General features: G+C 46.3%; 1 protein-coding gene across 1 annotated transcript in view; it reads left to right on the top strand.

Moving 5' to 3' along the window:
• Window positions 1-22,508, top strand: part of HUNK (hormonally up-regulated Neu-associated kinase) — a 112,658-nt gene that overhangs the window by 54,178 nt on the left and 35,972 nt on the right. Inside the window, exons 4-5 of the mRNA XM_060010045.1 lie at window positions 6,392-6,447; window positions 12,246-12,381. Coding sequence (XP_059866028.1) covers window positions 6,392-6,447; window positions 12,246-12,381 — 192 coding nt within the window. The remainder of the gene's footprint in view (window positions 1-6,391; window positions 6,448-12,245; window positions 12,382-22,508) is intronic.

Below are 22,508 nucleotides of genomic sequence, written 5' to 3'. Positions count from 1 at the left end.
CTATTAGTGGTTACTCAGCTGAGAGTGGCCCATTTTCTCATTTCCGCCGTGAATGGCCCTGCCAGGTGGCCCTTCTCATGACGCCATTTTCCAAAGAAGAATCAGATGCCCAGAGAGTTTATGTAACTTGCCCAGGGCGGCTCAGCGGGTCAGTGAGAGAGACCCAGCCTCCAGAGCCCGTCTCCTTCCCTCCCCAGGCTCTCGTGTTGGACCAGGCCCTGCTCAGCCCCTCCACCCTGGGCCTTCACCAGCTCTTTCCCAGCTCCCCCATGTCTCCCTCTGTCCTCTTCTCCCTTCCCTGGAAGCCTGGCAGCCTCCAGTTTATGCCCCTCAGTTCCTCACTTTCATCTTGGGTCTCAGCCCTGAGTGGCCCCTGGAGGCTCTCGAGTTTCCCACCCCTCAGTTTAGGCCCGGGGTCTGTTAGAGGCCCGACCTTCCACCCTCACTGCATGGCCAGGTGAGGCCCAGGGGAGGAACTCTTCCTTCATTCCCATCCCGGTATTCTGGAAGCGTGTGTGTGCAGGTGCACACAGACACGTACACTCGCACACACGTGGGTGGGCGTGCAACACATATTCACACACATGCAGTCTCATACGAGTACCCATGCACGGATGTGTGCTTTTCCCGTAAGCACGCACACCCACATTCCCGCTCTGCAGCGTCCTGGCGGTCCTGGCCCTCCCCTCCCCCATGGCGCCCCAGGACCCTGTGTTTGTTATGGCAACAAGGCCCTCCCCTCCACCCCTCAGTCTGGGAGGGCAGAGTTCCTTGTGGCCAGTCTCCAAATCTTAGAGATTATCATCTTTAAAGAAATGCAAGGAACCTCTGGGTGGGTGGGCGGGCAGGGGGAGGGGTGCTTGGTAGCCTGTGGGTGAACCTTTAATTATTAGCTGCGGCCTGTTCGAGCTTGTTCTTTTGAAATAACCTAGAACAAAGGGCTGGTGATTAGGGCTGTCCCCTTGGGCCTTCTCTCAGTCTCTGGAAAGATGCCTACCCACCCCCACTCCCCACCCCCAAACACTGTTTGGTCTGCCGAGGGCCGCCATGATGAGTCCCACTGGGCATTTTCCCTGGAACTGCCCAGTTACTAGAGACGGGTCCAGAAGCATCTGAGCCTGCACTCTGGGCTTGGCTGCCTCGTGCTTTGCCAAAGGCCACTTCACTGGCTACTCTCCTTTGTTCCTAAGACACACCATTGCCACTCCTGTCCCCTAGCACTGTCCTAGTCAGTGGATCCTCCACATGTGCCCCATCCCCTTTCTTGCTTGTCCTGACTCCTCTTGGAAGCCCCTTTGGCCAAGGAAAAGCTATTTCCTGTCCATCCAGGGACCATTTTCTTTCCTTCCCTTTGGCTTTCAGTTGCAAGTTCACACCACCTCAAGTTTGCCAGACACAGAGAGGAACTTCTCACACTGCAGGACGGGAGGAAGAGCCCTCCACTTCTCTCTCGTCTCCACGAAGTGCTAAATCCGATCAAGGACCATAAATATGAAATTGAGCATTACCCCATCATCAAGTGCAGACCAGTCAGCTGTCAGAACCTTCCTTCCCATCTGACAGATCTGACACTTAACACAGACAAATATTTTGCTTTCGGGATGGAGCTAAAAACCATGCTTTTCACATGGACTATGGGGGAGGTTTTCTGGATTATAGAGGCCTGCCAGTGTGTGCGTGCGTGTGTGTGTGTGTGTGTGTGTGTGTGTGTGTGTTTCTGTGTATTACATATTTAAGGTACATTGTGATACACTAACACTAAAACCTGTGAATAAGTTCATCCTTCTTTTATTACTCATGTAGTTATCTTTCAGTTTTTGGCCTTTGGGGTCATATGTTGAGTAGCTGGGCAGAGGGTCTGAGTGGCCCACTGTGCTGAATGGATTCATAATTAACTTCAGGTGGTAAGGATGCTCCACAGTGAACATCCTGAATGAGGTACTTGGTGGTAGCCATAGCATTCCTAGTACTGATCTCCTAGGAAGGGAGAAAATATCCAAGAGCTACTTAAAAAATTAGTAGATTTTTTTTTTTTTTTTTTTTTGCGGTACGCGGGCCTCTCACTGTTGTGGCCTCTCCCGTTGCGGAGCACAGGCTCTGGACGCGCAGGTTCAGCGGCCATGACTCATGGGCCCAGCCGCTCCACGGCATGTGGAATCTTCCTGGACTGGGGCACGAACCCGCAACCCCTGCATCGGCAGGTGGACTCTCAACCACTGCGCCACCAGGGAAGCCCTAGATTTTCTTTTTAAAAGCAGTTTTAGGTTTACAGAAAAATTGTGCAGAACTGCCGAGTTCCCACCTCCCTTCCACATTGTTTTCCCAATTATTAGTGTCTTATGATAGTGTAGGATATTGGTTACAATTGGTGAACCAATATTGATACATTCTTATTAACTAACATCCGCAGTTTACATTAGGGTTCATTAGGGTACATAGTACATTAGGATACTCTTTGTGTTATACATTCTATGGGTTTTGACAAATGCATGATGTCAGGTAGCCACCATTATAGTATACAGAATAATTTTACCACCCTAAAAAATTGTGTTCAACCTATTCATTCTAGCCCTCCTCCTGCAACCTCTGGCAACCAGTGATTTTTTTCACTGTCTATAGTTTTGTCTTTTCCAGAATTTGGAATCATACAGTATGTAGTATGTTCATACTACTTTCTTTCATTTAAAAACATGCATTTAGGGTTCCTCCATGGCTTGATAACTCATTTCTTCTTACGGCTGAATAATATTCCATTGCCTGAGATGTCCCCCAATTTGTTTATCCATTCACCTACTGAAGGATATCTTGGTTGCTTCCAAGTTTTGACAATTACGAATGAAGCTGCTGTAAACATTCGTGTCCATAAGTTTTCAACACGTTTGGGTAAATACCTAGGCTAAAACGACTTTTTAAAATATGATTTTAGACCCTTTTTTCCTAAAGAGTCAGAAGGAAAGTCTTCTTCTCCTTTTTCTATTTAAATCTCCAAAGACAAAGCAGGAGGTGGAAATAAAGCCAAAAGAGGTTGAATGTTCCCTTCATTTGGGTAGATTAAGTACATTGATCTGGGCAGATACTGATGTAGCTACCTTTCCATTAACTAGTCATGGAGGCAGTTAGATTGGTTATCACTGAAATCCTTGACCAAAGGGTATGGGTAAACAAGCCATTAACCAAGTTTGTTCTGAGCATTTTTCCTAGGGGTTGGGGTGGGTGGCTATGGGATGCAATGGGTGAAAAGAAAAACTGATTTCATTTTTCTCATTTTGCCTAATAATTACATTTTAATGCCTTCTCCCCTGGTTATATGACATTTTCCCGGTTTTAAAAGTGGGCTTTTTTTTTCTTCTACATTTTTCTCGTTTTAGCCTTCTATTTATATCATTCTTCTAATCGCTGTGGTTGTTCTCTGGGCTTTTGTGGCCCCAGAATTATCCAGCTTAGTCTTATTACTCTCGACAGTTGCATTCTTTTCCCTCGCCTCTTTAAGCCGTTTTTCTTTATAGTATTTGTTCTGAACCAAATATCTCCTTTAATGCCCCAGTGTGGCTTCCATGCTTCCCCGGGAAAGAGGTTTAATTTTGCTGGAAACAAACTGTGGCTCTCCTTTAGATTAAAATAATGCTGCTGCTTTATAATCAGTTTTCGCAGAATCACAGTTTGGGCTATTGCTGGCACACTGTTTTTCTGAGTCTGTGCAAGTGGCTGGGAATTACCGTATTTGCTTGAATATAAGGGTGCTGTCTTCTGTCCCCATCCTCTTCAGGAAAGAGGACGTGCCTTACAGAGTGCTTGCAAAGTCTCTGACAGTATGGGGGCACAATCTCCATTTCTTTATTTTCAACAACAAAGGACCAGTTAACCTTGACCTGACTCACTGAGGACTTTGGGAACTCTAGAAGTCGCCTGAGGAAACCAACAGAAGGGGAGGCATTTTGCGTGGCTTTAATAATAACTTCTAAAGAGAGATGACTCACAATTGTGATAGTTTGTGAGACCACTCTAAAATCGATTCACTCAGCAGATAATTTATAGAGATTTTAAATGGGCTCTTGTTATTTAAATGACTTGGGATAATATTTCCGGCAAGCGCGCGTCACAGACAGATTCGAAAAGTGCTTTATCTCAAATATCCAATCAACTTAAAGATCATCTTACACTGGAAACAGCGGGCGATGATTCTGCTGAATCACCTGAAGCAGGATTCATCCTGCCCCTGCCTGCCACACGTTTGAATGAAATTGTGTCGTAAAATGTGAGGGTGTGGGAACAATATTTCTACAATTAATTATGTTAAGATGGTAGTATATGCTCTTAACTAGGAAGGTGCCGCTTCGTAGGTCAATAGTATAAATAGTCATTTGATAATTTCATTGCATTTCTAAAATTTATATATTTGTGTTTTCCAAAAACCCTTCTGAGGGGCAGGGTCCTCCGACTGGGAAAGTGTGGAGGAACATCTTGCACTGGGGGTCACCCTGCATTTGGACATATGTGACATCTTTTAAAGCCTGGCACAGTTTTCCAAGTGTATCGTTTCATTTGAATTGAAGTGTAGGTATACAGTTCTTCCCGTTGCTGGTGCATGCGGATTAGAGACTATCGATTTACCTTCCCCAGCTGCCAGGTTCAACGCAATCTCCCTTATTCAAGTGTCCAGCCTTAAGGCTACCGGCCACCTTCCAATTTTGAAATCCACTGGTCACTGTTTAGAGCCCACCTTTTTCTGCACTTGACTCCTTAACTCTTCTCGTCTTGAAATGCTGCCCTTTTGTCGTCCTGTGCCAATACTTCCCCGACTCTTCCTTCCCAGCCCGCTCTGAATGTCGGTGTTCCTACCAGCATGTCGTCCTTGGTCTTTTCACCCTCATTCTCTACCCTCTCCCTGGGCATCTCATGTCCTTTCCAGGCTCAGCTTCTACCCATACTGAGGTTGAAAATTGATAGTCTGTAGGCTGGATCTTGCCTGCAAGGTTGGCCCACGCACTGTGATTGTTATTGTTGTTTTAAATGTGAATTTGTTGCCAACATTTAAAAAACTGGGATCGAATCTAGATTTCTGGCTTCTCTTGGGAAGCAGGATGAGGTGGCAGTGCTGAGACCAAGCTGTGAGACACTGTCCCCGTTAAATGGGACACTTTTGCTCTCCTGGCTACCACAGTCCTAGCAACTGCTGCTCCCCTTGCCTCTGCACTTTGAAGAAGTGCTATCAGTTGCCATTTTTGTTTATCATGACCACACTATTCTAGTTCTAACAATAGCGATAAGAGGACAAAAATAATCCTATTGGCCATGTCTCTTTTCAGAAGTGGGAAAATAAAAGCTGGACCAAGGATGCTGTGTTTCAAAACGATGGAAGAGATCATTTTGTGTGTGTACAGAAGGGAAGAATATTCTTACATATTTAATGTTCATGGTGTGTCTGAATTGACAGGCTGCAACTTAAGAGGCTCAAGTATAAAGAGGTTTATACTTTTGCCTGTGTTTTTTCCTTCTGAAATCCCAAATGATCTCTTTGGTAATGTAGATTCATCGGTATTTGCTGAGTATGGAATGTGCAAAGGTACTGGGGCATAGTGGTAAGCAAGGCAGACGTGTTTCCTGCCTTCAAGGGGCTTACAGTCAGCTTGTACAGATACCACAGGCCCCTCACACTCAGCATGACCCTGGGTGCATTTCTCCCTCCCACCTTCTGAATCATCTCAGTGTCCATGATCAAAGTCACCCATCTGATTAGCAATCTTCATTCCATCTGCAAACTTAATTTCCTTTGGTCATGTAACGTTAACACATCCTTGGGCATAATACCAAGGATTAGGACCCTGACATCTTTGGGGTCTACTTTTCTACGCACCATAATAGCTGATTGCTAAATCGATTAATGTATTATCACTTGCCAATTTGTGGATTGGGCTCCAAGCATGGAGGTTGTAGGACCGATAATTATGTTAGCTTTCCATTTTTTTTTTAAAAAACTGTTTCCCTGAATCTTCCTTACTCTGGTGGGTTTTGCTCACCGTCTCACAAACACGTGGCCACATTTGTATTTCCCTGACTGTTCCAACAGTGCCTGCCTTGAGTGATGCTTCCACTGTCTCCCGGTCTTAATAACTTCCAAGTTTCAGCTTTGGTCCCATTTCTTTTGGAAGCTTATTGGTTCTGCCCTTCCTGCTCCCCATCTTATCTGAAATCCTTTAGCTTTTTCAGTCTGCAGCAATTACTTATATCATGTTTTATAAATATTTACTTATTGATTGTGTGAGTTTTGGCAGAAAGCCTTATGGGTTGGTTCAAAGTGGCTCTAAAGCAGTTTGTTTCCCTTCAGAAGCAAAATGTCATTCCACTGTTTCAAGTGCTTATCTGAAATGTTGTGTGGTTTTGTTTATTTCAGAGACTTGAAGATAGAAAACTTGCTGCTAGATGAAGACAATAATATCAAGCTGATTGGTATGACTTTTTTTTTAAAGCAAGATTATCCTTTAAGTGCTGTGTTATCAATTCTCAGTTATTTGTTTCTGACTTTGAAAATTATCGTGATCTATCTCTAATCCCCAGACAATACTTCCAGTTCACCTCCTTTTACCTGCAACATTTAACAATGGTTTTGAAAAAGAAAATTAATTTGAATAATTTAGACATAAAACATGTTCTTAGGATTCTTCAAACTTCTGCTTCTCTGTTAAGTCAGACGGAGCTGAACTTTTATAGGGGTTCTTTTTATCTGAATTCACGAGAACGCGTCTTAAAAATAGTGGAAAATAGTTTGGTTCAGAAATGCCGCCCTTAGCTTGGCCATGCCTTATTTTACTTTTCAGTGAATGTAGAGGCACTGAAATAAGGGGGAATGTGACCTACCTTCTCATTTGAATATCTTTAGCCAAGCCCTGTAGTACACTGATGGTCGTGCAAAGAGAAATCCCCACAGAGGGACCCTTTAGAGATCTGTCCCAATCGGAAGGAGGGTCCAGGATGGAGTGAATCATAATTGGTTCACAAGTCAGTGTCCAGAAGAGAATTCACTCCATGGCTTATTCTCTAGAATTTCTGCTTTTGTTTGCCTGTCTTGTTGCTCTTGGCAAAATCTCAGGGCATCATTTTTCCACCCAGATTTTAGCATCATCTTTTATTCCTTTCTTTCTTTTCCCACCTCAAGTGCAAGTAATTTCTTCCACCTCAATGGCTTGAAAAAACTTTATATTAGAAGAAAAGAGAAGGATCAATAGAACTTTGTGAATTTTTTTTTTTTTTTTTTTTTTTTTTTGCGGTACGCGGGCCTCTCACTGTTGTGGCCTCTTCCGTTGCAGAGCACAAGCTCCAGACGCGCAGGCTCAGCAGCCATGGCTCACGGGCCCAGCCGCTCCGTGGCATGTGGAATCTTCCCGGACCAGGGCACGAACCCCTGTCCCCTGCATCTGCAGGCGGACTCTCAACCACTGCGCCACCAGGGAAGCCCAAACTTTGTGAATTTTAACTTTTGTACCCAAGAAGGAAATTTTGTTTGTCAAATACTGAAAACCGTCTCAAGACTTTCTAAAACATATCATTCAAGTGACCAGTTATATTCTTTGGGAGTCCAGCTGGCTTCCAACCCAGTAACAGTCAAGAGGCTGCAAGGGACTCCAGACCCCTTGGCTGCGCGATTAGGCACCACTGACAGGTGTTGTTAAATACACCCATTATTAGCAGATTAACAATTAAGAGGAAACCAGTTTTTTTCCCCAAAGATTTTATAGGAGGTATTGTTAAAAGATTCCTGGATGATTCAAAGAATTTTTTTTAAATCAGATTGTTTTACTACTGCATTTGAGTTGTCCTGAGGGCCAAATGCAGCAGCGCTAAACAAGGCAGACATTGAAATGCCTGCAGGATGTCTTTCTGGTCCTGGTTTCCAGGATCTGCGGCATTAAACAAAGGCATGTCCTGGTGAGGGACGGAGGAAAGGAGATTGTTTTTTAGGTTCCCTGGCAGGGTGACCTGGAACTTGTCTTTGGCAAGTGTGTAGGTGACAGTCACAGAGTTGCCCTAAAGCTGCAGAGATTGTAAGAGAACAGGTTGTGTGAAGGCTGGATGTCCATGACCGTACGAGTAAGAATAATTCACTTCCCCTGCGCACCGTCTATACTGAGGCTGGTAATTCCAGCAAAGAGCAGGCCACCGGCAGGGGGTCTCCCTACCCACCCAGCATCCCCTACACTGTTTCTTCCCTTCACTTTGCCTCCCTGTCTGCCCCTGTGCTTGCTTTCCCTTCTCTCTCTTCAAAGAGAGATAGCCCTAGACGACCATTTGTGAGAGTATACAGTGTTGAAAAGCACAGATCTTTTCGTTGCTGAGAAGATCCTCGAAGAACCAATCTCTGTCCACAGCAGATGCATTTAACAAGTAGCTCACAGATTGGCTGCATAATAAACCCTCTTAGAGGAGACCTGTACAAATAAGATGAAGACAGGATGGACCTAAATTAGAGCCCACAGTTGCCTTGGGATGAGAGGTGGACCCTTTGGATACCAGGGACCATTTTACTCAGTCATCATCTCCCAGCTTGACAAATGCTGGATTGGTACCCACGCAGGGATTTCAGCTCATCCAGACAAAATGGGCCATGTCAGAAACTGGAATTCCCAAAATGGCTGGAAAAGAGGCTCTGATAATTAGATGTCCCTTTGTTAGAACTTTTCACTTGGCGCCTACTTCTCTCACGATCCGCTAAAACCAAACTCCTAATGGAAGGAGACATTATGCCATCCCAGAGGGCAGCTGGGAATTGCGTTTTGTTTAGCAGAATCTGTGTTTCCTCATTTTTTTCATAAAGAGAAGGCCGAAGGAGGGGAGGGAAGATGCTGGAGGCAAGGAAGGCCCAGTGTCTTGTGGGTTTTCTTGCCCCTGGGTTGGGCAATTTGGATCAAATGTCTCTACAACTGTCCTTTTGCAACTTGAAAGTCCTTTGAACCTTTTCTTCAAAGGAATTACCTAGTTGTTTATTCAAAGGTTGATTATAGCTATTACCATTTTCTCTTAATAGTTTCTCTTTGAAATAATCTGATTTAAATAAATTTACTTAAGCCATGTAAGCCATGTTTCAAGTTAACTAGAATTAGCTGGAATGAGATTTGATTTAATCAGGATCCTTCCCCCGCACCCCCTTTAAAAAAAAAAAAAGCAGTTTGATGTTTTTAGTTTAGTATAATCTTAAAATGTATCAGCCACAACTTAAAACGGTTTTGCACTTCAGTTTTCCAAAACAGCGTTCATTTGGACGACGTCTTTTCAAATTCATTGTGTAGCTCCCAGAAAATTGAGTGATAATTGGCTTATGCGTTTACCAAATCTAATTGAGGCAGACCCATGTGACATTACTGGGAGGCCAACTTCTCCCTAGTTTCACAATTCTAATTATAGGCATATGTGTAAAATTTTAATAATTACAGTTATGAATGTGAAACATATTAGTTATTTCTCTACAATATATTTTAAATTAAACCCTTTCGACTAGGTCAACATAAGTCACTTAAATGTAGATTTTATCTTCTACATTCCCCAGATCCTCTTCTTATTTATCTTCTTGAAACTTAAGGCAAGACGCTGTGTGCACAAGCTTGCCTGGGAGCACAGGGGGTGATCTGGTCTCTTATCTCCCCTCCGCTGCCCTCTTTTAAGATCAAGCACTTTGTTGTAGACCCCAAGTCAGGAGGTGAGGGAGTAATTGAAGGAGTTGTGGGTTTTTTTGTTTTTTTGTGTTTTTTTTTGCGGTACGCGGGCCTCTCACTGTTGTGGCCTCTCCTGTCGTGGAGCACAGGCTCCGGACGCGCAGGCTCAGCGGCCATGGCTCACGGGCCCAGCCGCTCCGCGGCATGTGGGATCTTCCCAGACCGGGGCACGAACCCACGTTCCCTACATCCGCAGGCGGACTCTCAACCACTGCACAGTTAATGGAACCCCACGGAGATTCGAAAGGGAGGCTTTTAGTTTAGGGGCTCTTAGGAGATTGGGCCTCTAACATGACTGTTAAAGAAATATTCCTTGAAATGTTGGCCCGGTTAATATGATGTGTATTCCATGGCGCTGCCTCTCCGTCTTACCAGAGTGGGTGATCTTCACACACTGATTGCTTCCTTAAATTTCCTTTGGGAATTTTAAACGCCATTCAGTTTAAAGCTCAATATGATTTTTCTACTTGTGATGCCCCCACTTCTCCTACTTCAGTGATACTACAGGGTGGGACCTGAGAGCAGGGCCCTCAGATCCTTTTGAACAGAGATCTCCTGCTAATCCAGGAGAGCCGTGGAGCCCCGGAAGGGCCTTTTTGGGCAGGTTACGTGCGGCCTGCTATTGCAGGCTGGGCCGATGGGAAAAGAAATCGGGGCCTTTTGTCCCCCTATTTGTCAGGGTGGGAGTGGAAGAGTAGAGAGCAGAGGAAGAGAGGAGGAGGGAGATTAAGAGGAAGGAATAAAATCATATTTTAAAAAACTCTCCCAAACAAAGGAAGAGTCAAGTATGTGAACAGGCAGCATTCCTGGTTGGTTTCCTCACCCCAGTTTTGGTTCTGATTCTTCATTCGAATCTTGAGCTGAAGAGTTTGGGTGATCTTCAGAGCCTTGATGTGTTTTCAGAGCTCTGCTTGGATGGGGTTCTATTTATTTATTTTTAACATTTTATTTATTTATTTTTGGCTGCTTTGGGTCTTCGTTGCTGCACGCGGGCTTTTTCAAGTTGCGGCGAGCAGGGGCTACTCTTCATTGCCGTGTGGACCTCTCATCGTGGTGGCTTCTCGTGTTGCGGAGCACGGGCTCTAGGCACGCAGGCTTCAGTAGTTGTGGCATACGGGCTCAGTAGTTGTGGCTCGCGGGCTCTAGACTGCAGGCTCAGTGGTTGTGACGCATGGGCTTAGCTGCTCCGCGGCATGTGGGATCTTCCTGGACCAGGGCTCGAACCCACGTGCCCGGCATTGGCAGGCGGATTCCTAACCACTGAGCCACCAGGGAAGTCCTGGGGTTCTGTTCAGAAGCGCTCTTTCCTTATACGGCTTACACCAGCGACTGTGGGGAGAAGTTTTGGTGGTGCATCTTTATCCGTGGTGTGTGAGTAGCTTCGCGGACTCATAGCACAGACCCACCCTGTGTCTCTCCTTTCCTGAGCTTTTCCGCAGCTTTCACGAGAGCCATGGCTTTGCAGGTGGAGACGTGTTAGCCTCAAGGAGAAAACAGTCAACGAAATTAGATGTATATCTTGCCAGCTGAGAAAGTGCGAGGGTTTTGTTCCCGATGTGGAGCCTGTCTCTGACCACAGCCCCTTTCTGACTGAGCCCCTAGGGCTGAGCCTTCTGTTTGGGGACCAGAACCATAATATTTACATTGAAGTTCAAAGGAGGAGCCATGCTCTTAATTCTTCAATCAATGAAGATGGAGGAAAGATATCAGATGAGCACCTAACACTAACAGCCCTCTAATGACCTGTCAGTTACAGGATCTGTAAGATCAAAAGTAAACACAGCACAAAAGGCACAATGGACACAGTATGGCTTTAGATGCCCTGGGCGCTTCTTTCTTCTTCCCCCCGGCCTTAATCATCCAGGACCAAAGCAATGCTAGGAGGTCATTTAGTCTAGTTCTCATTGCTATCTTTCTGGCGTTATTTTTCCGGCCAACGCTCAGCGTTGTCTAAATTGTTGGGTGTATTTTTCCCCCCTCGTCAAATCACCATATGTTGCCTCATGCATTAGGAGCATTTTTAAGAGACTTGCATGAAATGAAAGAATTCAGCCAAAAAAGTCAGCTCTAACTGGTGGGATCGCATGTCACCTGGGGTGACACCAACACCAGCCAGAGAAAATCAATCTTCCTTCGGCTTTTTCCCACTTGGCCACTTGGAAGCCAGCAGGCTGACTCCAAGGACTTCTGCTCGTTTTCTCCTTCTGCCTTTAGTCCTAGAAAGCAAGCCTGTCTTTTTTTCTGGATGACTCATTTCCAAGATTTGATGAAAATATGTTTTGGTTCAACATACTTTTTAGCTCTCGCTGGATTTGACTGTGAGGCCTGATAGAAAATGTTTCCAGTTCAGCAAGGGAACTTTTGTCTTGAGACCCATACCCAGAGGTTACGGTTCACAGCTGCTGGGTTTCCTTTTGGATGTGAAATGATGTGTTAGCCCGAGAGAATGTTTCCTTTCCTGCTGCTTCCCCCAACCCTCCCCCCTTTTTCATTTCCATGGTTTTCTAATTCAGGGCTGGTTTTGTCCTCCCCTCTTTGCAGACTTTGGTTTGAGCAACTGTGCCGGGATCCTGGGCCACTCCGACCCGTTCAGCACACAGTGTGGCAGCCCCGCGTACGCCGCGCCCGAACTCCTTGCCAGGAAGAAATACGGCCCCAAAATCGATGTCTGGTCCATGTGAGTTATTGAGCTTCTAAGACTGAATGCGCCCTCCTGCTGTCTCCGCTGTTCCCTTCTTATGAAATAACCTTTGAGTATTTGATGAGCATGAATTATAATTATAGGCTCTGGGATATATATGCAGTGATTCTTTGGGGTCCTGATTTCCACCTCTGTTCTTTCTGTCTTTTCTCCACCAACTGCCCGAAAGGCCTTTATCAAAATTCATTAACGTGCCGGAAGGGAAGAAAACAGAGGCGTGCCCTCGCCGAGATCACGTTCTGGTTTCACGGGTCACTCATATCCTTCCCCTGCTTGGAGTCTCCCAAAGCTTTTCACCAGCATCAGCGTAAATCCCAGCCTTGCTGCCTGGCCCCAGACCTCATGGGTCTGCCCACCTCTCCTGCCTCTGCACCTATCACCCCACCCTCTACTCACGGTTCTTCACACATGTCAGCTTCTGTTTTGTCTTCCCCACCTCTGGGCTTTGCACTCGCTATTTCTTTTCTTGTATTGAAGTAGAGCTGGCGTATAATATCGTATTAGTTTCGGGTGTACAACACAGTGGTTCGACATTTATGTATATTACACACTGGTCACCACAATAGGTCTAGCAACCATCTGTCACTGTACAAAGTTATTGCCGTATTATTGACTATATTCCCTATGCTGTAGGTTACATCTCAGTAACTTATTTATTTTATAACCGGAAGTTTGTGCCTCTTAATCCCCTTCACCTATTTTGCTCAAGCCCCCCCCATCCCCCTCCCCCCGGGCCAGCACTCGCTGTTGGTTTTGCCTGGAATGCCATTTCCCAGCTCTTTGAATGGCCCATCCACTCCCACATTCCGGTGTTAGTCCAGTGTCACCACTGCAGAGTCCATCTCTTGTTCCGGGGATGCCAGCACCTGGCACAGAGCCTGGGCTGGAGAGGGTTGGAGGGAGGGAAGAAGGAAGGTAGGAAAGAAGGAACGAAGGAAGCTAACTGTCCCCTTTGCTCCTCAGGACAACCTGTGAGGCCGGCTCTTACCCTCTTTTACACAGACAGGAGGGCAGCTCTGTAGTTAGAGTGGCCCAGAGCCACCCAGCCTGTAGGTGTGGGAGCTGCGCTTTGCACTCAGGGCTCTTCACGCCTCAGCCTGAGCTCCCGGTTCCTTCCCTCTCTCCAGAGGATGTGTGAAGGCTGCAGGTAGAGAGGGTGCCGTGTGCTGCTGACTTGCTGGGGGCCACTGGGGTAGGGGGGAGTGGCAGAAGGAAGCAGAGGCAGAGGATACCTTCTCTTTGAGGTGCGCTGGGTGGTGTGACTGGCAATGCTAATCCCAGACTCTTTTTATACTGTGCCCAGACGGGCCTCAGAATCCTTCTCAACACAGCCCTCCAGGCAGCCAACACCAATGGATCAGAGTCAATACACAGGTGAAATCCATTCTTGGTGTCATAAGTGTCTGGTACATAATCTGCCCTTAATAAGTATTTACTTATTAATGGGTGACTATGAAAGTTTGAGTCTATAATCATTCTCTCTGCTTAACAGTTAGGGTACGTATTTAGGCTAAATGGAAAGCTTTCAGAGGGATGATCTGTGTACCAAAAAAAAAAAAAAATGTGGAGAATGGGGAGTCTGAAAGACCAGGGGTTCAGGGGTGTCACGTAACTGTGGTGACAGGCAGTGGGGTGGGCGACATAGTGATCAAAGGGAAAGAGAGGTTGGAGAAGAGGTGACAGTTTGCTCTTGAGGTCCTGCTCTAGAGGGGACTGGATAATACAGTGTCGTCCCTGGTTGTCATGGTGATGAAGCTCAGCCTGTGTGAGAGGGACCCTTTCTGGCCCACGACTAACAAAGCAGGCACCTCCGCAAAGTCTAGAACTGCTGGTAGAAGGAAGGAAGGAAGGAAGGCAGGAAGGCAGGAAGGAAGAAGCCAGTGGATTGTCAGAGCTGTAGGAGAGCGCCTGGCCTTATAACCAGCCTGGGGTCACTCGTCCCCTTGTGCTAACACTAAGATGGGGACAAATCATTTATCCTGTGTGGGGAAATACAAAGGAAAATGAAAAGCACAGGCTGCAAAAGACAGCACCATCTGAGGGTCAGTATTAAGCTCGGACTTTGTTCCTACTTCTTCTTCTGAGTCCCTTGACGTGGGAAAGGAATCCACATTTAGTGACCACAGATGCTCCACTTCTTAGTTTTGGGGCCCCATGATTAAAATAAAGGGACTTGGGACTTCTCTGGGGGCACAGTGGTTGAGAATCTGCCTGCCAATGCAGGGGACACGGGTTCGAGCCCTGGTCCAGGAAGATCCCACATTCCGCGGAGCAACTAAGCCCGTGCACCACAACTGCTGAGCCTGAGCTCTAGAGCCCATGAGCCACAGCTACTGAGCCCGCGAGCCACAACTACTGAGCCCACGTGCCACAACTACTGAAGCCCGCATGCCTAGAGCCTGTGTTCCGCAACAAGAGAAGCCACCACAATAAGAAGCCTACGCACCGCAGTGAAGAGTAGCCCATGCTCGCCGCAACTAGAGAAAGCCCGCGCGCAGCAACGAAGACCCAACGCAACCAAAGATAAATAAATTAAAAAATAAATAAATAAAATAAAGTAAAGGGACATGGTCCATTGCCACCTGCTGTGTCGCCATCCATCCAGTGATTCTACCCAGAAGTAATGGTGGCCTCGGAGGAGGGCAGGTAAAGGGGAAGCTGCAGGAGGAATGGAGATGACCCAAGACCAGGATGCCCGGACTCTCGCCTCCCGCCTCCACCCTGGCTGCTGGCCTGGTAGGGCTGTGTCTGGGGCAGCTGGACACTTCTTTGCTAACCTCCACTTAATCGCATTTTTTTCCAGAAGATGATGTGCAGCTGCAAGTCTCCTGAAAGCTCTAATAGGGCCAGTATTCTTAGTCATGATACCATCAAGTAATGTATGTCAAAGCCTTTGATAAACGGTTAGACACTTTACAGACACTGGGCTTCAGCTGATCACGGCAAAGCTCTGGAGGCCCGTGTGGGATGCGTCCAGGTAGACCAGAAACCGCAGCCCCTTGAGTCCCTGTTCTGGTGCCCTGAGGTGGGGAGTTGAGGTGGAGTAAATTCTTACCCTTGCTCAGCTACAAAGGGTCATGTTTTATTCCTTCTTAGAAACAAGGTTTCCCCAGAGCAGCTCTGTGTTAGCTGACACTCTGGAACATTCCCTAGGGGATGAGACCACATGACCCACACCTAATTCACAGGGATGGTATAAACTCGGCCCTTTTTAGAAGCTGTTGATAAAGCTTGAAAAACAAAAGGAAGCTATGTGAGCCCTATATTGGCTTACTAGAGATTTGTTCATTCAGCAGATATTTGTGGAGTCAGGCCCTGTGCCGAGTTCTGAGTGCACAATGGTCCGTCCTGCTCCTGTAATGATCACTGTTAACCCTCACATACCTCCCGCCGAGTGACGAGCAGCGTTCCAAGGGCTCTGCGAATTTTAGCTCATCTCGTCTGCCTCACAGCGCTTCAAGGGAACGCTTTGTTGTCCCACTTTACAGATGAGGACACTGAGGCATGAAGAGCTGAAGGCACTTGCCCAGATAACACACACAGCTTGTGTGCGATCAAGCCAAGATGGACCGAGGGGGTTTGACTCTGGAGTCTGCCTTTCATCGTCACCCTCTACTGTTTCTACTATGTTGTACTTCCTCTTGTAGGATTTACAGACTAGTGGGGCAGACGGACAATTTTTTAAAAAGCTGTAAACTCAGTGTGGTAATGGCTGTGGAAGAAGTGGGCGGGATGCAGGGAACAAGGCTGGGGGTGGCCTCTTGAGAAGACCTCAAAGCCAAATCCTAAGTATGAGAAGAATTAGCTATGGGAAGAAGAAGGTGTGGGAGAAGGCTGTAGGCAGACAGAACAGGATGTGTGAAGGCTGTAGAGTGGGAAGGGGTGGGAAGGGGTTTGAATTTTGCGCTAAAGGTAGTGAGAGACTATTGGACAATTATAAGCAGGTGGGTAACAAAAAGTTATGGATTGACTTGTGTCCCTCCAGAAAAAGGTATGTTGGAGTCCTAAACCCCAGGACCTCAGAATATGACCTTACTTAGAGATTGGGTCTTTAATGAGCTAAATGAGGTCATTAGGATGGGCTGTAGTCCAATATGATTGTGTCCTCACATAAAGGGGAAATTTGGACACAGAGAGAAGACTATGTGACAATGAAAGCAGGGATCAGGGTGATGGATCTAGAAGCCAAGGAACCCCAGATGGCCAGCAGACCACCAGAGGCTCAGGGAGCAGCAAGGAACAGATGCTCATTCACTGCCCTCAGGAGACACCAACACTGCCACCACCTTCATCACAGACTCTGCGCCTCCAGAATTGTGAGATTTCCTTTGTTTAAGCTCTGCAATCTCAGGAAAGGTGAAAGGTGAGTAAAAACTCACCACTCCAGATCCCAAGAGCCATTCTCCTTCCCAGTGAATCAAGTGCGCTAATTGACAAGTGAAACGGACTAGCTGAAGTCTTGGTCACCCCTCACAGCCCCCCAGCAGAGGTCACCAAAAGGTCAGACCATATACCGAAGTCTCAGTCCTTGCTGTTCCCCGTACATTATTGGCTGCATGAAAACCAGAAACAAAAGAAAACCACCAACATGTAGAATTTCATTCACATAATGGTGGGAGAGTCCCTAGAGCAAGAGAGGACAAGCCTTGGTGCAGAAGCACTTTTCAAGATGCCTCTGTGTTACCTTTTCTCATGTCTCTTTGGGCAAAGCCCAGAGTCAAGAGGAGAGAGAGATTCCACCCCCTGATGGGGGAGTAGCAAGGAATTTGTGGCCTTTGTCTTTTTTTGTTTGTGTGTTTTGCAATTGAACATACTTATCTACTCCTATGGACAAGTGTGTTCCCCCCCAAATTCATATTTTGTAGCCGTAACCCCCAGTGTGATGGTATTTGGAAGTGGAACCTTTGGCAGGTCATGAGGGTGGAGCCTTCATGATGGCATTGGTGTTCTTTTAAGAAGAACTTGCTTACTCCCTGACGTGTGAGGACACGGGGAGAAGGTGGCTGTCTACAAGCCAGGAAAAGAGACCTCCCCGGAACCTGGCCACGTTGGCACCCTGATCCAGACTTCCAGCCTCCAGAACTGTGAGAAAATAAATTTCTGGTGGTTAAACTACCCTGTCGGTGGTATTTTGTTATGGCAGCCCAAGCTGACCAAGATACCTGCTTATAGGTGACCTAGAAGTCTCACCTGAAAACAAATAGAGCATGTCAGGAGGCACGGTGCTGAGAACAAATGAGGATGCCCAGCTGGGTTAAATTCAAGAAGGCATCAGAGGAGCCTTTAATCTGCTCCTGAGGGATGACATGGAGTTTGCCAGATGGAGAAAAGGAGGGGAAACTTTCCAGGCAGAGGGAACAGCCTGTTCAAAGGCGGGAAGTTGTGAAAAGTCTGATTCCTCTTGCTCTTAATCTTGGAGAAAACAAAACTTCAGAACCTTCCTTGAGAGATTAATTTTCCACTGCTTTGGGATGTTTGTGTCTGAGACACTGGTTAGGTTTCTGTTTGGTGCCCACGACTTTGCTGGCGGCATTGGAAATGGAAAACCCAAAGAGAATTTAATTTTAAAGGCTGTTTAAAAAGAGAGTGAAAGTGGGACCAATTTTCTCCCTGGGTCAGACACCAGTATTATAAAACATCCCTTTTATTGTTCTGAAAAAATAAAATGAAGAGTTTGCTTCCGAAATCAAAGCAAACTCCCATCTCCAGAGGTTTTTTTTGGACCTTGACAGAGGGATGGGGCCTTTCTTCAAGACTTCTGACACTGACTCAGGGAGAAAACCAGCTTGTCATTCAAGGAAAGCTTGGGAAAGAAAGCTCTTCCCCACAAATGGGGCCCCCAGGATCCTCCTCCTCTAGTGAATCAGGAATTAACAATGGAAATGGAAAAAGACGTGTGCCATCTTGGGGGACTCCCGTTATTTTCAATGGTCATTGTTTTTGTATTTGAACTATATATGAATACCTTTTTTTTTCTTTTTTTTTTTTGCCGTACGCGGGCCTCTCACTGTTGTGGCCTCTCCCGTTGCGGAGCACAGGCTCCGGACGCGCAGGCTCAGCGGCCATGGCTCACGGGCCCAGCCGCTCGGCGGCACGTGGGATCCTCCCAGACCGGGGCACGATCCCGTGTCCCCTGCATCGGCAAGCGGACTCTCAACCACTGTGCCACCAGGGAAGCCCTATGAATACCTTTAAGATCATTCGCTTCTTTCCTTTAACCCCTGTGAATGAAATATCTATATCTCTATCTCCAGTGAATTTTGAAATTTCAGACACAAATATTAAATACCCATTCTGGTGCAGTGAACTTTTTTTATGGCAACTGACTTTTCCTCAGAGTGGCATATATGCTAATTAAAAAAACCCTTTAATGCAGATGTACTTTTGAAATGAAAAGAATCCAAATTAACTTAATTTTCAAAATATTACAATGCTCTTGGGAGAACTTCCGTGAATCTCTAAGGGTAGGGAAAACAGAAAGTGAGAGTTCTATCCCCAAAACATTGAGAATGCAACATTTTTTCACCAAAGTTGCTCTTTGCTTTCGTGGGGGCATCTGAGGTGAGGGAAGCATTTTTGTGAAGACCTGGTACTTAGTAGAGTGTCCTGCACGATACACCCAGACCACCTTCCCAGGCTCAGTGAGTCTGTTTTCACTTTGTGGGAAATCTCTGTTCCAGTGCTGTCTCTTTGGGTAGACAAGTTGGCCGAGGGGTGTCATCTTGTTCCCAGCCCTACTATCCCCATATAGACCTAAGCATTCAGGAGGGACAGCGGGAGAATTTGTTCCAGTCCTCAGACTCTGTTTTGTAAAAGTACTGCCAGACACCATCAGCTACTTCCAGGGCTCAAATCTGGAAGGATAGCGTTTTCTCTTCATTCAGGCCCCCTTAAAATGAAAGATGGCAGGAGAAGCAGGCAGAAAGAGGAGCCTGATGGCTTCTTTTGGGTAGTTTAGAGCCTTTGACTTTTAAAAGAGAAGGTTTCTTTAGCTTTTGAGCTTTTTCAGTTATAAAATACAAGACTTTTTTGTTTTTGTAGCCAGCACGTGCATTTAAAATAGAAGAGGAAAAGGAAAAGTGTGTGTGTGTGGGGGGGTGGAAGCCTTAAAATCCACAAGAAAATGATTTCTTGCTGAACACAGACCATTGAATGGAGCAGTTGTGAACTTTGAGATTTACCAAATGGATGGATCTGTTCCTGCTCTGTTTTTAAGACCTTAAATCAGAAGTTGTACTGAAAACTGATACTGAAAGATGGAAGGCTATTGATTTTAAGTGGAGAGTTTTAATTTTTCCAAGGCAGTTTCTTTCTTGAAGAATCACACAGAAGCAAGGTGTGTCAGCTGAAGGTTCTCTCAGCTTCACTCTGGTATAAACTGGGCTGCCCACCGGCCCTGTGAGAACCCGTATCCACACCCTCCCCTGACACCATAGCTCTGCCAATTGCTTTGTCCCTTGTGTCTTGTTAAAGTTGCTGGCTGACTTCTCCAGGGAGCTGCGACTCTATGTCTTTCCTTTCGGAGATGCCAGGTGATACCCCAACTTTTCCTCCAGGGAATATTTTTGTGTTTCGGATTAATATCAGGACCACCATTTGGCTCTTGATTTAATCCCAAAGATTCCACATTTACATTTCCTGGGGCCCCTTCCTCTCTTCTTCCAGCTGCCCTTCAGTGGCACTTTTTCCTTCTTTCTTGACATCACAGAATTCCACCTGGCCAGCCTCTCTGGATTTGCTTCCATCCTTATTTCTTTCTGCTTGGAAAACCCTGAATTGTATGTGCTTGCTGCCCTCCTTCATCCCAGCATCTCATTACTTTCTTTCTTTAAAACTACCTGTGGTTCTTGGGGGCCCCATGTCTGCTATGGAGAAGCTAGAAAGCCCATGGGCCGTGTTTCAAAAGACACATCAGGAAATTCTGAGCATGTTTTGAAACTCCTACTAATTCTATGGGATTACAGAGGTTTATAAACCGCATTCCACATTTTCCCCTTGGTATTCTCACATCCTTCTGAAATGTCAAAGGGACTGGATTTCTCTTTATCCAGATATTAAACGTGTATGAAAACTCTAGGGGAGGGGAATTAAGATGCTCAGTCTGGTTTCCCTTTTCAAATCTGCTGAGGCTGTAGGACTATTAATGTACGTTTCTATTATTATTTGGCAATAAGGTACAAATATAATGGGAGCTTTTTATCTCTCGTTTTTAAAAGTTTTGTGATGAAATGACAGGTCACATTTATCAAGCAGTAAACTTATGCCAGGCACAGCATTCAGCACTTTCTGTGGCTTAGTTCATTTGACCCTTATACAGCCTGAAATGTAGGTACTATTATTATCCACGTTTTATAGATGAGAGATGCTGGATGAGAGAGCTGGGTCTTCTTTACAGATTTGTGACTGTTTTTTGTTGATGATAAACTCCTCCAAGAGAAATGGAAACCTGGAGTGAGTTTGGTGAAATAATCAGGTAGAATTACTATAAAAACCACTTGCTCGATCCTGGTCTGACCACAGAGTTCACGGGCACCATTTTTAAGACAAGCATCTGCTACCTTTATCTGTGGTCACCGCCAGATCGTGGAGAGGGGCAGCGACTGGAGGAGATTTTTTTTTTTTTTTTTTTTTTTGGGGCTGCTTTGGGTCTTTGTTGCTGTGCGCGGGCTTTTCTAGATGTGGTGAGCGGGGCTACTCTTTGTTGTGGTGCACGGGCTTCTCATTGCGGTGGCTTCTTTTGTTGCGGAGCATGGACTCTAGGCGCGCGGGCTTCAGTAGTTGTGGCACGCGGCCTCAGTAGTTGTGGCTCGCAGGCTCTAGAATGCAGGCTCTGTAGTTGTGGCACACAGGCTTAGTTGCTCCGCAGCATGTGGGATCTTCCCGGACCAGAGCTCGAACCCGTGTGCCCTGCATTGGCAGGCGGATTCTTAACCACTGCGCCACCAGGGAAGCCCTGGAGGAGATTTCTGTCATCTTTTGCAGCCAGGGGTGACAAGGAGACAAGCGGTTTGACGTCTTAAGAACTCCTTGAAGGAAGAAAGTTCATAAAGCTTTTAGAGTCAGTTCTCTGACCCCATATCACACTCACCAAACTTCTTCAGTTGGATCCCCGTCCCATTACCATAACATGCTACCTTATGTAGCATTCTGCACTATTTCAGGCACCCCACCTGTCACAGGATGCTCTGTGTCCCTAAAGATAAAGGGAAATAGAAACGGTCATAGGGCGATATTCGTCAAACTTCAGTATCGTTCACTCTTCTTATAACCCCGCGTGTTGACTCGTGATTTTTATTTAAGTTTTACTTATTGTGCTTGCATGTAAAATTAAACTCCTTTTGGGCTTCCCCGGTGGCGCAGTGGTTGAGAGTCCGCCTGCCGATGCAGGGGACATGGGTTCGTGCCCCGGTCCAGGAAGATCCCACATGCCGCGGAGCGGCTGGGCCCGTGAGCCATGGCCGCTGAGCGTGCGCGTCCGGAGCCTGTGCTCCACAACGGGAGAGGCCACAACAGTGAGAGGACCGCGTACCGAAAAAAAAAAAAAAAAAAAAATTAAACTCCTTTTATTTAGGGTCCTGTAGAAATGAAAAACCAAAACTCATTTACAAGTTAAATCTAACCAAGACTAAAAGAACCCCCAAATATTCAAATGAGCAACATTCACTAAATGCTAAGGCTCCTGTGGGTGGGAGCTGAATTGCTGTACGCGGTCTGAGTGTGGCTCTCACCGCTGGGCACAGGCTTTCTGAGCTGCTCAGTCCCAGCTTGTGATCACTGCACTCACTCACCACTTTTCACTCTTTGAGTGGCTTTTAACCTTGGGTGTGCACGGGAAGCACGTGGGGGGCGGGTGCCCACCCCCAGAGTTTCAAACTCAGTAGGTCTGGCGCGGGGCCCCAGAATTTGCATTTCTAACAAGTTCCCAGGTGATGCCTCGGCTGCTGGCCTGAGGACCACGCTTCGGGAACCACCACACTCTTCAGGTAATCAGGAGGCTTTCTTTCCCACAGATATAAGCACAGAGACATCACTGACAAATTAAGTCCACCTCGGCTCCGTTCTCATTGGCCTATGATAATAAAGGTGATATATGTTAGCACACA

The sequence above is a fragment of the Delphinus delphis genome, chromosome 4, assembly GCF_949987515.2.
Source record: "Delphinus delphis chromosome 4, mDelDel1.2, whole genome shotgun sequence".
Classification (NCBI taxonomy): Eukaryota; Metazoa; Chordata; class Mammalia; order Artiodactyla; family Delphinidae; genus Delphinus; species Delphinus delphis.
This window is presented reverse-complemented; position numbering and strand designations above follow the sequence as displayed.